The 17665-nt window shown below is 46.0% G+C and overlaps 1 protein-coding gene across 3 annotated transcripts in view; it reads right to left on the reverse strand.

The window, feature by feature from the left end:
* Window positions 1-1538: 1538 nt before the first annotated feature.
* LRRC74A (leucine rich repeat containing 74A) overlaps window positions 1539-17665 on the reverse strand; it is a 38472-nt gene continuing 22345 nt past the window's right edge. Inside the window, exons 11-15 of one of the 3 annotated variants that reach the window (XR_005449836.1) lie at window positions 16132-16275; window positions 14391-14498; window positions 10186-10387; window positions 8974-9031; window positions 1539-1676 (exon numbers count right to left, since the gene is read on the reverse strand). Coding sequence is in view for 1 of the 3 variants with exons in the window: in XM_038744377.1 (XP_038600305.1) it covers window positions 10360-10387; window positions 13715-13800; window positions 14391-14498; window positions 16132-16275 (366 nt within the window). In the remaining 2 variants the exon portion in view is untranslated. Of the gene's footprint in view, window positions 1677-8973; window positions 9032-10185; window positions 10388-13714; window positions 13801-14390; window positions 14499-16131; window positions 16276-17665 lie in introns of those variants that run through there. The other 2 variants (XR_005449837.1, XM_038744377.1) reach the window with 2 other exon arrangements.

Raw genomic sequence — 17665 nt, forward strand, 5'->3', positions numbered from 1 at the left:
TTGTCCAAGCAGTAATAATAAGCGGAAGCAGCCTGAGGCCCCGCAGACTTGAGAAAATCAGTTAGGCCCTGGTGGTTGGCTGTTGTGTGACCGTGGTACAGCCCCGCCTCCTCAGAAAGGAGCCTGAAAACTGTTCTTGAGCTCTAATTGTGCCCTTTGTTGTCCTCGTGGTTTTGGGGTTTCAATCTTTCAATACTTCAATCTTTTTTCATGTGCTCATACTCAACCTTCTTGCCTGTGAGGCCCCTCAGGGACTGAGGCCTGTCTATCCTCTCTTATGTTCTTCCCCAGTGCTTAGTTACCTGCTTACATTCAATCAATCAATCGTATTTATCAAGAGCTTACTACTACTGCTAATAATAATGATGGTATTTGTTAAGCACTTACTATGTGCAAAGCACTGTTCTAAGCACTGGGGGGATACAAGGTGATCAGGTTGTCCCACGTAGGGCTCACAGTCTTCATCCCCATTTTACAGATGAGGTAACTGAAGCCCAGAGAAATGAAGTGACTTGCCCAAAGTCACACAGCTGACAATTGGTGGAGCTGGCATTTGAACCCATGACCTCTGACTCCAAATAATAATAATAATAATAATAATAATGGCATTTGTTAAGTGCTTACTGTGTGCAAAGCACTGTTCTAAGCTCTGAGGTGGATACAAGGTAATCAGGTTGTCCCACATGGGGCTCACAGTCTTCATCTCCATTTTACAGTTGAGGTAACTGAAGCCCAGAGAAGTGAAGTGAGTTGCCCAAAGTCACACAGCTGGCAATTGGTGGAGCAGGGATTTGAACCCATGACCTCTGACTCCAAAGCCCGGGCTCTTTCCACTGAGCCACGCTGCTTCTCTGCTAGGTGCAGTGCACTCTGCTAAGCGCTTGGGAGAGTACAGTACCAGAGAATTAGCAGACTGCTTCGCCCACAGAGAAGCCACATGGCCTAAAGGGAAGAGCACGGGCCTGGGAATCAGAAGCCCTGGGTTCTAATCCTGGTTCTGCTACTTGACTGCTTTGTGACCTTAGGGAAATCACTTAAATTCTGTGTGCCTCAGTCACCTCATCTGTAAAAAATGAGGATTAAGACAGTGAACCCCACGTGGAACCTGGGCTGTGTCCAACCTGATTAGCTTGTATCTACCCCTGTACTTAATACAGGACTTAGTATTCTAAGCACTCAACAAATACCATTTTTTAAAAAATAAAGGAGATGATAAATAAATACCACCAAACAAATGACTGAAGTGAACAGGGACCTGCAGGACTTCGGGTCATCTTCGACTCAAGGAGATTTGGTGGAGCCCAGAGCAATTCCATTCTCCTTTTCTTGGGGGCCCGGGTCATGGTCCCAGAGTCTCAGGGGAGTCTGGGGGACCCTGGACATGTCCAGGGCTCCTGGGAGAGGACCCAGATTGATCATTCCCTAGGGAATTTGTGAGGGTTCAGTTTGGATCCCTGGAATCCTTGGAACAGGTAGACTTGCCAATGTGGAGCGTTCCAGCCATTCGATCAGGCGTCAAGCCCACATCAAGGGTTTGCAGCCAATTTATTGTCAAGAGAGGCGAATGAGAAGCTTCAGGGTTAAGTAGGGGCAGAAGCTGCTTGAGAGCCCCTCACTCTGGGGCTCGAGGCTTCCACGAGGTAGCAGGGGGTCACCACGGTTTCTCGGAATACATTCTGAGAAAGGAGAATAGGGGAAAGGAAAAGATCAACTTCCGTTCTATTGCTAGATTTCCTGTCCCAGGAAAATTCCCTTGCACTCTGAACCAGGTTGCCCTGGAGGAGCTAGTGGGCAGCCTCTTCCTACTGACCTCTGGCCAGTCTTCTCCCGATGCTCTGATGGGCCATCCCCTGCCTCCCCAGGCTGGGGAAGGCTACAGAGAGATATCTGTCGGATACGGGTTTGCTTCGGGTTAGAGAGGAGTCTTGGGGTTTGGGTTCTGGAGTTGTCTCCCTGGATGGCTGGCTGACTCCCTGGAATGCATTGGGAATGTGGCGGGAATGCAACGTCTTGTGAGAGCGGGGCTCCCTCGTCTGGGCACATAAGAGAAGAGATGGGACAAAAGCAGTTTGCGCGGCTTGTCCTTCAGATTTGGAAAAGCACCGGGTAGGTGAAAACTGCGCCGCCAGACCCGTGAATGAATTCTGGCATGTCCTCCCCAGCTCCCCATCCCGCACCCCTTCCCCTCTCCTTCACCTGCAGAGCAGACCAGGCTCACTGATCTCCGGGATTACTGGACACTCAGGCTTAGATCAATCAGTCGATCTGTCATCATTGGTATTTATGGAATGCTTACTGTGTGCAGAGCACTGCACTAAGCACTTGGGAGAGTATGCTACAACAGAGTTGGTAGGCACATTCCCTGCCTACAACGAGCTGACAATCTAAAGGGCACAGGCTTCTGTTCTGATGGGCTTGAGGCCCCAGAAATCAGAAGCACGGGGTCATGGTTCCCCTTCAGTCCTCCCTGAGGTGGGCCCAGACTTGGTTATGGAGGGACATTTGAGGGTGACCTTGGAACACCAGTCAGAGTAGAGGAGGGAAAGAATAGTGAGAGGAGGGTGATGTTAGAATAGCTTGAATGGATCCTCCTAAGGGGCTTAAGACAGCTGGGTCTCCTGTCCGGTGGTTAGAGCAGCCCCGTCCCCCGCAACACCCCCACACATACTCGCACTGATATTTCACATTTTTGCAGACATACAGATTCCCATTTCAGATACCATTTTCCAACCTATCAAGTAACTCCAGCCCCAACCACACTGTGGTGAGATGTCTGCAGAGATAATCATACCCGGGTCAGACAGATAGCAGACAGAGAAGTTCAGAAGAGGATGATGTTTCACCACATCCTTTTCCTCTGAGCAGGTCAAAGCGTGGTATAACTTTTAATTTGTTCACATTTGCAGCATGCCAGGAGAAACCATGGATAAGAAGAAAAAAATAAAAGGTCATAGTGATGGACACGAGAAGGAGTGCCCCGGATCCGTCCCGGCCCTCCTCTCTACCTCCCCCGCACCCCGCTGTCCAGTTTATTGTGAATCTTGGGAGTGGAAATACAAGTGGAAGCGAAGGAAGAAGTGTAAGCTCCAGAGGGGGGATGGTGTTTGTCTTTACGTAGTGAAGCAAGTTCTGGGGGGCAGGGAGAATGACCCCCTTATAGAGAGAGAGCCCAGTGGCGTGGGAGGGTGGGAGAAAGGGTCTAATAGAGGCTATGAGGAGGCAAACAGGGGCACTAGATGGACTCCTTTTTCTTTGTGCATCTCTGGAGGGAAGCCAGGGTCGAGTCTGTTTATTTCATCCTTCCCATCCAGCTTGCAGCACTATAAAAGCCTGTTCACTCCTTGCTCTTTGCCAAGTAGGTTAGACACCATTGTTTTTCCTGAGTCCAATTAAAATATAAAAAATAACGTCCTCTCGGAGGGATTCAGAGTAACAAGAAGGAAGTTATCCCGCCCAGAGAGTCCCCTTTCCTCCCCCTTCTCTCATCGCTTCTCTTTTGTTCAAGCCAAACGCGAAGGCAGAAGCTGGGTTGCGAATGGCACCCGAGAGTCCTGACACCCAGCCCTCCCCTCAATCTGCTAGACCATGTGACTGTCGCTACCTCACTTGCCCCCGGTTCTTCTTTCCCCTGAACGTCGTGTGTTTCTTGGAACAAAGACAGACTCCCAAGCCACAGTCCCTTTTCGTTTTTCTCTCTCCTCCTGGCCCAGGACTTCCCACTCTCTGCCAGTGACTCTGACGCTATGGCTTCGCTTTCAAATAGTTCTGGAAAGTCCATTTGCTCAAATAAATGTGTATTGGCGGAGCCCTCATTCACCCAGGCACCTCTGCTCCTCTCCCGTGTCAGCCTCACATGGGTTGGTCTATGGAGCGAGGGGGCATCATCCCTGTGTGGAATAGGCCTGGAAGGTGTGATTTTCAGCCCCACAGTTTTGGTGGTCAGGGTGAACAGCTGTAACCAGCTTGCCTTGCCAACGTTGGGGCTAGATGAAGGTTGGAAGAGGGGCCAAAAAGGCAGCTTCAGTCTGGGACTCTGAAATAATAATAATAATAATGATGGCATTTATTAAGCGCTTACTATGTGCAAAGCACTGTTCTAAGCGCTGAAAGCCACTACCCTGTGGATAGTGAAGCCCCGCTCCCTCTATGTTCCACTCCAAGTTCACCCCTGGATTCTCAATGTAAAATTGACACCTTCTGCAAGGTTCACAGAAGCTTGTTGTCCTGGTGAGATTTCACTAGGTAATTGGCAGAGGGTATTAAGAGTAATACTGTCAAGGCCCATAGAGTACTGCATCCTTGTAAGCCCGAAGTCGAGGGCGACGCTTCGGGGATGGTGGTAGTTGGGTAAGGGAGCTCAAAGGAGCTAGAATTTTGTTTGGGCAAGAATTCTTCCCAGGAGACTTGAGAGGATTGCTTTCTTGCATGTGAAGCAGAATGGCTTAGTGACAAGAGCACGGGCTTGGGAGTTAGAGGACGTGGGTTCTAATCCCAGCTCCACCACGTGTCTGCTGGGTGACTTTGGGCAAGTCACTTAACTTCTCTGTGCCTCAGTTACCTCATCTGTAAAATGGGGATTAAGATTGCGAGCCCCACTTGGGGCAACCCAATTACCTTCTATCTACCCCAGCGCTTGGAACAGCGCTGGGCATATAGTAAGTGCTCAACAAATGCTATTATTATTACTATTCTTGGCAGTGAGACATCACATCGGTTTGCAGTTGTGGTGTGGTACAAAAGAAGGCAAGCTCATTGTGGGCATGGAATGTGTCTGTTGATTGTTATATTGTACTCTCCCAGACGCTCAGTACAGTGCTTTGCTCACAGTAAGAGCTCAATAAATACGACTGAATAAATGAATAAAGCATTTGACAGAACAAATATTGCATAATCCAGGTGGAGTCCAGGTGGAGTCCAGAGGATTTAATAGTCAAGCAGCCCCAGGTTGAACCACCACCCATTATGGTGGTGGTAAAATATTCTAATTATTTTATTTTGTTAATATGTTTTGTTTTGTTCTCTGTCTCCCCCTTCTAGACTGTGAGCCCACTGTTGGGTAGGGACCGTCTCTATATGTTGCCAACTTGTACTTCCCAAGCGCTTAGTACAGTGCTCTGTACACAGTAAGTGCTCAATAAATATGATTGAATGAATGAATGAATGGTGGAAGGAACTTGTTACCTCCTCCCTACTCCCTTATCTGAAGGGTTGAATGCCCAGCCAATGCAGCCCCTGAACTTTGGCTGTCATGAGACCCAGTGATGGGTCAAGAAATCCATCAATCGATGGTATTTATTGCACGCTTACAATGTACAGAGCACTGTACTCAGCACCTGGGAGAGTTACAAAACAACAGAATTGGTGGACGTAGTCCCTCCTCATAACAAGCGTAGACAGTAGTCCTAGTCCCTAACGATTTAACACAATCAATCAATCGTATTTATTGAGCGCTTACTGTGTGCAGAGCACTGTACTAAGCGCTTGGGAAGTACAAGTTGGCAACACGTAGAGACGGTCCCTACCCAACAGTGGGCTCACAGTCTAGAAGGGGGAGACAGAGAACAAAACAAAGCATATTAACAAAATAAAATAAATAGAATAGATATGTACTAGTAAAATAAATCAATAAATAGAGTAATAAATACGTACAAACATGTATACATATATACAGGTGCTGCGGGGAAGTTCTTGGCAGCCGAGGGGTTAAGCCAAATCTCTCCCTCTTGAGTGAGAATTCGGCAGCGTGATTGTTGGTGGATTTAAAAAGGTGAAGTAAAGTAAAAGGTAAATCAATCAATCAATCAATCAATCAATCGTATTTATTGAGCACTTACTATGTGCAGAGCACTGTACTAAGTGCTTGGGAAGTACAAATTGGCAACACATAGAGACAGTCCCTACCCAACAGTGGGCTCACAGTCTAAAAGGGGGAGACAGAGAACAGAACCAAACATACCAACAAAATAAAATAAAATAAAATAAAATAAAATAAAATAAAATAAAATATATTTATGTAAAGTATTAGGGTCTCCTCTAGGAGAAGAAAATGCTTGGCTGAAATTGTGTCACGCCAGTGTTGGTCTGAATTTTGGGGCTGACGTGACATCTAGTGGTCCCAGAGTAGTATGAGCTTACATTTTGGGGGAACTGGATTCAGTGACATTTGCTCTGCTATAGTGGGATCTGAGTAATAATAATAATAATAATAATAATAATAATAATAATAATAGCATTTATTAAGTGCTTACTATGTGCAAAGCACTGTTCTAACTGCTGGGGAGGTTACAAGGTAATCAGGTTGTCCCACGGGGGGCTCACAGCCTTAATCCCCATTTTACAGATGAGGTCACTGAAGCCCCAGAGAAGTTAAGTGACTTGCCCAAAGTCACACGGCTGACAATGGGCAGAGCCGGGATTTGAACCCATGACCTCTGACTCCAAAGCCTGTGCTCTTTCCACTGAGCCACGCTACATCTCACCCTCTAGGCACCCTCCTTTACCATATCATTACACAGAGTCCTACACATCTGATAAAATGCCACCATCAAGAGTGGCACCACGACGGAAAGACCATGGGAATGGTGAAATTCTAGCCCTCCCTAAGTTATTTTTCTTCTCATCTGTTGGGACTGCATTCCATATTTAGATCTGTGTTCTGATGTAAATTAGGATCTTCCTAAAGCTCCCATCCAAATAAATGAAGTAATAAAATTATACATATAATTGCAAATAATGGACAATATGTGACCATTGATGACATGCCAACAAGTTAGCTCGCTATGGGCAGGAACGTGTCTGCTTGATTCTGCTGCGCTGTACTCTCCCAAGCACTTAGTATAGTGCTCTGCACACAGTAAGCGCTCAAAAAATACTATTGAATGAATGAATAGTAAGCACTTAATAATTGCCACTGATTGACTGACATTGATCTACTGATGGAAGAGAACTAGAACTATGCTGACCTCCACCAAACCAAAGACTTTGTTCATCACTGAGAAGTGGCAAAACCCTGGTACACTATCACAGCATTCCTGATGAGAGCAGAAGATGTTTCTCTCATCAGAGACAAGGGGGAAGTCCTGTGGAGATATCTCAGTAACAAAATCTCAGTAATCGCAGTAACAACAAGGAGCATAGCCTAGTGGAAAAAGCACGGGCCTGGAACTCAGAGGACCTGCATTCTAATCCCAGCTTTGTCAGTTGCCTGTGTGTGACCTTGGGGAAGTCACTTCAATTCTTGGTGCTTCAGTTTCCCCATCGGGAAAATGGGGATTTAATGCCAGTTCTCTCTCCTACGTAGACTGTAGGAACAAGGGCAATGTTTGATCTGATTAACCCCTGAGTTAAGAACAGTGCTGGACACATAATAAGCCTTTAAGAAATATAACAACAATACCCCTACTGGTGTAGGAAGTAGTAGGAAGGCTCATTTATGTAATTAAGAGATTTAATGTTTAGCCATTCGCACTGGGTTTCTCTCAACATTCAAAACACCAAAAAATATTCCAGGACTTCCAAACACCTACCATAATCACCACCTTCAAGAAAAAACACACAAAAAAACTGGTAGTGAAAATCACCAGGGTCTCTCACTTATCTCCATCACCAGCAAGACCTTAGCCAGAATAATAATAGTGGAATTTGTTAAGTGCTTACTATGTGCCCAGCACTGTTCTTAAGGCTGGGGTAGATACATTGGAAAGAGCACGGGCTTTGGATCAGAGGTCAGGGGTTCAAATCCCGGCTCCGCCAACTGTCAGCTGTGTGAATTTGGGCAAGTCACTTAACTTCTCTGTGCCTCGGTTACCTCATCTAAAGTGGGGATTAAGACTGTGAGCCCCATGTGGGACAACCTGATCACCTTGTACCTCCCCAGTGCTCAGAACAGCGCTTAATAAATGCTATTATTATTAATATTATTATACAAGATAACCAAGTCCCACGTGGGACTTACCATCTAAGTAAGAGGGAGAACAGATATTGAATCCCCATTTTGCAGATGAGGGAGCAGGGGCACAGAGGAGTTAAGTGACTTGCCTAAGGCCACACAGCAGGGACATGATTAGAATCATGATTAGATTAGAATTAGGTCCTCCAACTCCCAGGCCAGTGCTCTTTCCACTAGGACATGCTGCTTTTTCTGGCAGTCAGCAGAATCCCCCTGTTGACTGTCTTGTCTATACTGCAGCATGTTTTCAGACGAAACACAGCACAGTCCAGCAAATATTCTCTTTGCCACATAACAAACATAGGAAAATTGCAGGGAGCAGTTTGTAGGTCCTCCTATAGTATTTGACATCATGAACAGATTTGGGTTCTGGCAAATACGATGCCAATTTAGCTGCCCTGAAAGGTCCATCAGGACCCCGAGCCCAGGGTGGTTGAGTCAGTGTTGAAAGAGCCCTTTACCATTAACATCAGCGTGAATTAGGGATTTATCTCAGAACCTACTGAAGGGCCTTTTATGCTGCCATGTTTAAAGATGCCAGAAAGGAACTCTAAAGGCTGCCAGTATCATTGAATGTCTCTGAGACTTTACCCAAGAGCTATCGTATTCTGGTGACTGTGGTCTAGAAGCATACACACACACATAAAAAGATAGGCAAAGATTGTGAATCATCTGGCTGAGTCAGGAAACTGCTTCAGACTGACAGTAAGACTGAGGAAAATAACCAGCCCTTAGAGGAGCAATGCCCTATGTGGCAAAAACACCAGTCCATCAGAGGACCACCTCTGCATACACAACTTCACATTTGGAATAGAGTGGCAGTTGAACATAGGACTTTTCAGTCACATCCATACACCTGGACAGGTTGTCTCTATCACTATTATCATCTTGGAATATGAAGCAGCTCTCTGGGCCTTTCTAGAGTCTCACGTTCCTCCGTTAAGGGATTCTGTGGTTAAGCTAGCACCGTTTCCTTTGAGATATGTCCTTTCTAGGTTTTTTTTTCTTATTCAGTTTTTCCTTACCTGCTTACCGGTGGTGGAGTCCCTCATCAGGAGTGGTGGAGGAGCCTTGGTCCTGAGACTTCAAGATGAATAAAAGCAGATAAATGGTCACCCTAAGTGACCCATGGAGTTGGAGAAGAGTGAAAGAGGAAAAAAGGGAGTGGGGTAGACTAGCCCTCCCAAGAAAGGTTTTCCAAGCCACTTTAAGACCATGAGGACTGAGTCTTGAGATTTTTGTTTTAAATACTAAAAAGCTCAATCTGGGAAATCACTGGAGGAGTTATGGTTTGCTATTGACACCAGGCCAAAGGCAGTTTTGACAGGTGGGTGAGAGCCAGGACAGGCAGCTTAATATAGATAAATCAGCCCCCACAAAGAAGGTCATCTTGAGATTCCATCCCCTCTGGTTGGGATGTTTTAGTTTCACTTCTTCCCTGGAAAAGCCTGATTTTCCTTTGGTTCTGAAGGTGAAATGGAGGTCTTGTGGGCAGTAATGAGGATTTTCAGAGGAGGGGACTTTGAGGAAAACTCCTGGCTCCTGAAAGCTGAGCCCTGGCTCTCTCTTCCTTGCTTCCTGAACATCAGTAGCACGTTTTAATCCAACCTCCAAGTTTGTCGGGTAATCACTCCCCTCTGAGATGGAAATCCACGGATTTATTTCTAGAGGTCCCTGTTTTTTACAGGATCGATTATTCCTTTAATTTCTGGGCAGCTTTATTTGGGTCACTAAGATCCATTTTTAAAAAGTAAGCCAGAGTCGTGGTCATATGTTGAATCATGGTTCATTCATCTTGTGCCTTGATATGGGCAGGGAATGTTTGTGCTGATTCTGTAGTATCGTACTCTCCCAAGTGCCTAGTACAGTGCTCTGCACATAGGAAGCACTCAATAAATACCATCGATGGATTGATTGTGCCTCATTTACTCATTTACCCTCAGCTCTAAAACCCCCCCTTCCTCTCACTGATTTCCCTAGCGATTCCTCTCTAACCTCCCTCCACCTCACTTATCCTGATAACACCGCTGGGCCTCCAACCTTAACCTTCTCAGCAGCAGGGTCCAAGATAGAAAACTTCATTTCAACCTCAACCAAGGGGCTCAATGTACAAAGCAGCTAATGACTCAGCGTGGCTTAACTTGCCAAGTCCTCCAAACCCATTTTGCCCCCTGCAACTTTCTGAATCTGGGAGGGGAAATGCAAACCACCAGGCTGGATATGTAGGGGAACCCTACCTTTATGTTTAGCTCCCGAGACTAAGTGACTTCCTTCTGGTCTGGGTCTTTGACTTTCCTTAGTCCTTAGCATAAGTCCACAGTTACTTCAGGCAGCTCCGGCTCTTTCCTCGGCATCCTGCTGAGCTGGGTCTGTCCTTTCTGCCAGGGTTTCTCTCCTCCTTGAGTTTGCTGTTATTGTGGCTTCTGATCTTGTAAGTGACTGGTTTGAAAGAAAAGCGGAGCGCAGATCAGGCCTGAGAGCCACTTGGATCTGTAGGGTTGGAGCTCTGAACAAGGCTGCCTTTGGCCTGGCACATAGTAAGTGCTTCACAAATACCATAATTACTATAGGGGAGACACAGACATCAATCAATCGATCAATTTACTGAGTGATTACTGTGTACAGAGCACTATACTAAGTACTTGGGAGTGTACAACAGAATTAACAGGCACGTTCCCTGCCCATAACAGTCTAGTTTACAATCTAGAGGGGAACAAGACAGAGATTTTATGTCCCTTGGTGGCAAGCAGCGACCTGAGATTTCTGGTTTTGGCTGCAATGCTTTGCTCTTCACATCTACTCAAGTCTTTGTTGCTGGAAAGATGACATAAGAGCATGCACATTAGCAGTCCTGGAGGAGATCAAGGACCCAGGCAATCTGAACTCCCATCTCTTAACATTAGCAACAGGATGTTCAGAGGAACTGTAAAATGGTGGTCATTTCTAATGGTTAGGGAAGAAGCATCAAATTTTGGACTAGTGAACTACACTTATGTATCCACATCTCTTGTGGGTCGAGGTGAAGATCATTTTAGGGAACCAGTGTGGCTTAGTGGAAAGAACACTGGCTTGGGAGTCAGAAATCATGGGTTCTAATCCCGGCTCCACCACTCGTCTGCTGTGTGACCTTGGGCAAGTCACTAAATTTCTCTGTGCCTCAGTTCCCTTAGCTCTAAAATGGGAATTAAGAGTGTGAACCCCACATGGGACAGCCTGATTACTTTGTATCTACCCCAGCACTTAGAACAGTGATTGGCACATAGTACGTGCTTAACAAATACCATCATTATAATCTTAGAGGGATACCTCTCTAACCTTCACCTCTTTCTGAGGGAGCAAAAAAAGGAAAGAGTGTGACCCAAACAGTTGAGTTTCGTGTTCAGCAGCAGGAGCTCAATGATGCTCACGAGGGTTGCCCAGCTGGGCCCAGGAGCCCCCTACCTTCGACCTGAGGGTGGAAATTATTTCTATTATTATTATTTCCATTATTTTTATTATTATTTCTGCTTATAGAGAAGCAGCATGGCCCAGTGGAAAGAGCCTGGGCTATGGAGTCAGAGGTCATGGGTTCAAATCCCCCTCCTCATCCCCCCGCCTTACCTCCTTCCCCTCCCCACAGCACCTGTGTATATGTATATATGTTTATACATATTTATTACTCTATTTATTTATTTTACTTGTACATATTTATTCTATTAATTTTATTTTGTTAATATGTTTTGTTTTGTTGCCTGTCTCCCCCTTCTAGACTGTGAGCCCGCTGTTGGGTAACCGTCTCTGTATGTTACCAACGCTATATGTTGCTGATTTGTACTTCCCAAGCTCTTAGTACAGTGCTCTGCACACAGTAAGCGCTCAATAAATACGATTGAATGAATGAATGAGGAGAATTCATTCATTATTCATTCATTCGTTAATTCAGTCGTATTTATTGAGCACTTACTGTGTGCAGAGCACTATACTAAGCGCTTGGGAAGTACAAATCGGCAACATATAGAGACGGTCCCTACCCAACAATGGGCTCACGGTCTAGAAGGGGGAGACAGACAACAAAACAAAACAAACAAAACAAGTAGACAGGTGTCAATACCATCAGAATAGATAAATAGAATTAGAGCTATATACACCTCATTAATAAAATAGAGTAATAAATATGTACAAATATACACAAGTGCTGTGGGGAGGGGAAGGGGGTAGGGCAGAGGGAGGGAGTAGGGAAGATGCAGAGGGGAGGAGGAGCAGAGGAAAAGGGAGCTCAGTCTGGGAAGGCCTCCTGGAGGAGGTGAGCTCTCAATAGGGCTTTGAAGGGAGGAAGAGAGCTAGTTTGGCAGATGTGTGGAGGGAGGGCATTACAGGCCAGGGGAAGGACATGGGCCAGGGGTTGATGGCGGGACAGGTGAGAGCGAGGCACAGTGAGGAGGTGAGCAGCAGAGGACTGGAGGGTGCGAGCTGGGTTGTAGAAGGAGAGAAGGGAGGTGAGGTAGGAGGGGGCGAGGTGATGAAGAGCTTTGAAGCCGAGAGTGAGGAGTTTTTGCTTCATGCAAAGGTTGATAGGCAACCACTGGAGATTTTTGAGGAAGGGAATGACATGCCCAGAGCATTTCTGTGGAAAGATAATCCAGGCAGCAGAGTGAAGAATAGACTGAAGCAGGGAGAGACAGGAGGATGGGAGGCCAGAAAGGAGGCTGATGCAGTAATCCAGTTGGGATAGGATGAGAGATTGAACAACTAGAATAGCAGAGAAACACACCTCAGTGGAGATCGGTGCCATGACTGATCTCCAATCTCCCTGGCCACTCCACTCTCCCAACCCTCATAAGCCTGTCTGCATGTCAGTTATTTGGGGCTGCACGTAGCCCTCCTATCTGTCCATATTGGGGCTGAAGCTGAGCGAAGGTCATTTGGGGATTGGATCAGTGCTGTTCTAGGTGCCTATGGCCCTGGCATGTAACAAGTGGGAGAGCTAAAATTAGAACATTTTCTTGTCAGATTAATTAATTAATTAATTCAGTCCATTCAATTGTATTTATTGAGCTCTTACTGTATGCAGAGCACTGCACTAAGCGCTTGGGAGAGTACAATACAACAATAAGCAGACACATTCCCTGCCCACAACAAGCTTACAGTCTACAGGGGGAGGCGGGCAATAATATAAATAAATAAATAAATTACAGATATGTACACAAATGTTGTGGTGCTTGCTTGGAGCGGGAATGAATAAAGGGAGCAAATCCGGGTGACATAGAAAAGCTTAGGAAGAGGAGAAGAGGAAAGGAGGGCTTAGTCAGGGAAGGTCTCTTGGAGGAGATGTGCCTAAAATAAGGCTTTGAAGTCGGGGAGAGTAATTGTCTGGCAGGTTTGAGGAGAGAGGGCATTCCAGTCCAGAGACAGGATGTGGGTGAGGGGTTGGCGGTGAGATAGATGGGATGGAGGAACAGTGAGAAAGTTAGCATTAGAGGAGTGAATAAGGACTGGAGTCAATTGGAGTGGAATAACAGCATCTGGAAGGTGGTACAAGAATTTATCTTTGGCAGATTGATCTGGCCAGATTGACTATTTGTATTGAGAAGATGAATTCCAAAAGGCAGGGACATTGGGTGACAGGGAAAGGAATGTGGGGAGACATAGGAGAGAGTGAGACAGGAGTCTGCATAGAGTAAGCTCTCAGTAGATACAATCGATGGATTGATTGACTGAGACACGGTCAGCAGAGAGGATTCTTCAGTAATAAGTAAGTCAGGATGACCCTTGGAACTTGACATTCACCTGTAGTCCACCTTTCCCGTGTGATCCGGGTCCAGTTTCTTTATCAGCTCCCTAATTTGAATTTGGTCCAGAGGGATCTTGTGTTGCTATGGAGACAGAAGGATGGGGATGATACAGTGACTGGGCCTGCTGTAGCCTCTGTGGGCTCAGACTCCTCGTGCCATAGAAAATGGTTTGAAGCTTATTCCAGGAAACCCTCCCCTGCCGAGACGGAAACTGAAACCTGTGGGCCGACGAGCATGGAGACAGATCCCAGTGTTTAGGACCAGAAAGAAATCTCCCGCTTTGGCATATTAGTCAGTCCTTTGGAACCATTTAATTCTGGAACATTTAAAAGACCATGATCCTAAAGGACCAGGTGGCCCGATGATGGACAGGCGTGGGATACAACCTCTTTTGATTGTCTATAACCCTTTGAAAATGCCCAGAACAGGGAGGAGAAGCCACAAGGTTAACAGATGGCTCCAGATGGAATCTGTGGATTCTTCTGCCAGGTATACAATATGTGGCATTGCCTTGGCACTGCCTCTGAGATTGATTTGGAGTAACAGCTCCTCCCAGACCTTCTGGGATGAGTTCTCCTCTCAGCAGAGTCCCCCGGGTCTCCCATCTGGGAGCTGTAGAAAAGAGAGTAAATCCACACACTGAGGGGCCAAGAATAAACTCCGAACCACACCTGCGTTAAAGCTTTCCGGAAGTCTGCCACGGGGATCTTCATGTTTCCTTCCTTGTCCATATCTCTGAAGAAATCCCAGAGTTTCAGCTTGTGTTCGTCCAGGTAGTTCTGAGAAAAACAGAAGAATGCACATGTGGAAAGCAGTGTGGAACTTTTTCCAAGATCACAACATCTTGGGGACCTGATCAGTGCTCTGTGTAAGTCCAGGACTAGTCATGCCGATCGGCCCAGTGTGATTTGAGTTTGAATCTTCCTACTTACCTCTAGGTAATAATAATAATGATAAAATACTAGTAATATATCTTAAGTCTTTACTATGAGGCAGATACTGGACAGATTACTAGATAAACAAATCGGTCACAATCCCTGTCCTATGTGGGGCTCCTAGTCTTAGTGTGAGAATGGGGATTTTATCCCCTTTTAACAGATGAAGAAATTATGGCACAGAGAGGTTGAGTGACTTGCCCAGGTCACACAGCAGGCAACTGACAGTTGGGCCTTAGAACCCGGGTCTACTGACTCCTTGTCCCCTGCTCTTTCAATTGACTGATCAATCCATCGGTGGTATTTATTGAGCGCTTACTATGTGCAGAACACTGTACTAAGCACTTGAGAGAGTACAATACAACAGAATTAGCAGACATGTCCCCTGCCTATAACAAGCTTAGAATCTAGAGGGGAAGATGGACATTTTCACTAGGCCATGCAGCTGATAAAACTACTGTCATCATTTCCCAAACTGCCACATTAGTCTTTCAGTTTGAGTTCTCCTTAATTCTCTTTTAAGAATATGGAGAACATTGGGTGGATCAGGGAACAGATCAGAAAACAGGAATAGGAAAGATTTGAGTGTAGAGAGCGCTGACCAGTTTAGGACATGGACTTCGGTTCAATAGCGATTCAGAAGAATGTTTCAGTCATCTTATAACACTGAGGGGATTCTTTGGAAGACTGTTCGTTGAATTCACAAATTCACCTAGTGCTTGAGAGGATTAGGGAGGCCACAGACTGATATAATGATAGAAAAACACTGAGGTCAACTACTGAATTTGCCCACCGGATCACCCTCTGATGAGCCAGGAGAGGGCTAGAAGGGAAGGAAGAAGGTGAAGGAATGAGTGGGAACAGGATGCAAAGACAGATGCGATCAGTCGCTGGATGGCCACTGTATGGGAGGATGCTACACTTAATAAGTTAGCTCAAATTCCACTGAAGTCAAGGAGGAGACATTGATGGACAGATTGCATATCACCTGCCAATCCTTCTGGGGACAAAGACAGGGCTCCGGTTGCAGTGTCACACAGCAGACCAGTGGCAGAGCTTGAAATTGAACTCCCAGTCCTGGGATCTTTCCACTAGGTCACACCAGTTGCTCTTTCCATTAGGTCCTCAAGTAGGGAACCACCAAGAACTCCTTAGGGTATTCCATGAGGTGGTCAGACCCACAGGAATTCGGAAAAATAACTGGCTAACATGGGATCATCTGCTAGTTTGGGCTGTAAATGACCCCTGCACTCTCCAGGAGGGCTTTTTGTGTTTTATGTCAATGCATTGCATCCCGTCCCACGTACTTGTTGGTCTCACTGTATCACAGCGAGGATGTGACAGGCAGGGATGAGAGAACGTGAATGGCGCTCACATCCCTTCCTCTGCACAGGTGAACTCTCAGGTCCAAGGTTCATCCATCATTCTCTTTGGGGACTCTATCATCGTCATCCCTAGGGTAAAGGAAGTTTCTCACCTTAATCAATACCATGGGGTCTGGCTGTAGGTTGGGCTTCTTGCTGATTTGTCCTCCGACATCACCATGGACTACGTCCAGCTGGGGGTGAACGTGGCAAACCCCACCCAGCAGTCTGAGGAACCCTTCGTTCACCATCACATTCTAGGCAAGGGAAAGAAAGAGGGGGCTCTGCTGAGCTCAGAGTGGGCACCCTGTTAGACGGGGCCTCTAGCCAGGAAAAGTGTCCACTCTGTCCCCACAGCACTTGGGAGATGTTTCCCCTTCTTTGCAGATGTTTCCCCTTCCTAATGTTCGTTCGGCCTCCTTGTGTCTCAGTTGAGAGCATGGACCCGGGACCCAGGAGGACCTAAGTTCTGACTCCAGCTCTGCCACTTGTCTGCTTTGTGACCTGCATCAAGTCACTTAACTTCTCTCTGCCTCAGTACCCTCATCTACAAAATGGGTACTAAGATTGTGAGCCCTCTGTGAGACGTGGACTGTATCCAGCCTGATTAACTTGTACCTACCCCAGCGCTTAGAACAGTGCCTGGCACATAATAAGCACTAAACAAATAATAAGCACTTAACAATTGGGATGGCCCAGGATTCCTTTAACTTTCAGCCGCGAGGAACAAATTGACTTTCAGAACTTGACGAGTGGGTCTGGCAGGAGACCATGCCATTGACCTGGGCCCTAATCTTATACTACATGCAATACTAGGAAAGTACCTGTTCTAGGAATGGAGGATGTCTCTGAGCTTTGTTTAGCTTTTGGGGCCTGTCTTTATATATAGCTGAGCTTATGTGGTTCGTGTTCTTTTGACCCCGGTCTGTCATCATATAGCACATTCTGGAGGGGTTGGGCATTGCAGTACTAAACTGGAGAGTGTGCATTAAACTCATCACCTTCACTGGAAATACAAATTAAGTGCATAGCCCACTGATAGTAAGATACACTTTACTTCTCCCAAACAAAAATCCTATGTAATTTACCTGCATACCTGGATAGGAATGAATCTTGATGTTATTAGCACCCTGGCTGAAATTAAATTGCTGTAGATCAAGGTATATTCCTGTGAGCAGAACTTTCCAGAATAATTTAAGGTATGTCCCTGTGTGTTTCACCATATTGGTGTGCTCAGGTTGAGGGTTTTCTAGGTGTTTTCTCTTGTTTTTTTCTGTAACCCAGGGTTCTTGTGAAGGTATTTGTGATGGTCTGTCTTCATGCACATGCCCTCCCTCCACCTACAGACTATTGAGAAAATGCCGCAAGGTTTCAAATATTCCATCATTATTACCCTCAAAAGGAGGCTTGACTCTAATGGACGCGATCCTTGCTGCATGCCAGACACAGAAGACATGCAGGGACCACTCTCAAGACCTCTACCGAGCATGTGAAAAACTTGCAAAGGATTTAATCCCTTTAGGAAATCTGGATTCAGGTAAATTACTAAAACATGTGGTTGTCCTGAAAATATAGCAAGATTATGAAATTACCTCAATGTGATACGACTAGCTCCATCACAATACGAGGTCTGATATTTGACCTTCC

The sequence above is a fragment of the Tachyglossus aculeatus genome, chromosome 1, assembly GCF_015852505.1.
Source record: "Tachyglossus aculeatus isolate mTacAcu1 chromosome 1, mTacAcu1.pri, whole genome shotgun sequence".
NCBI lineage: Eukaryota > Metazoa > Chordata > Mammalia > Monotremata > Tachyglossidae > Tachyglossus > Tachyglossus aculeatus.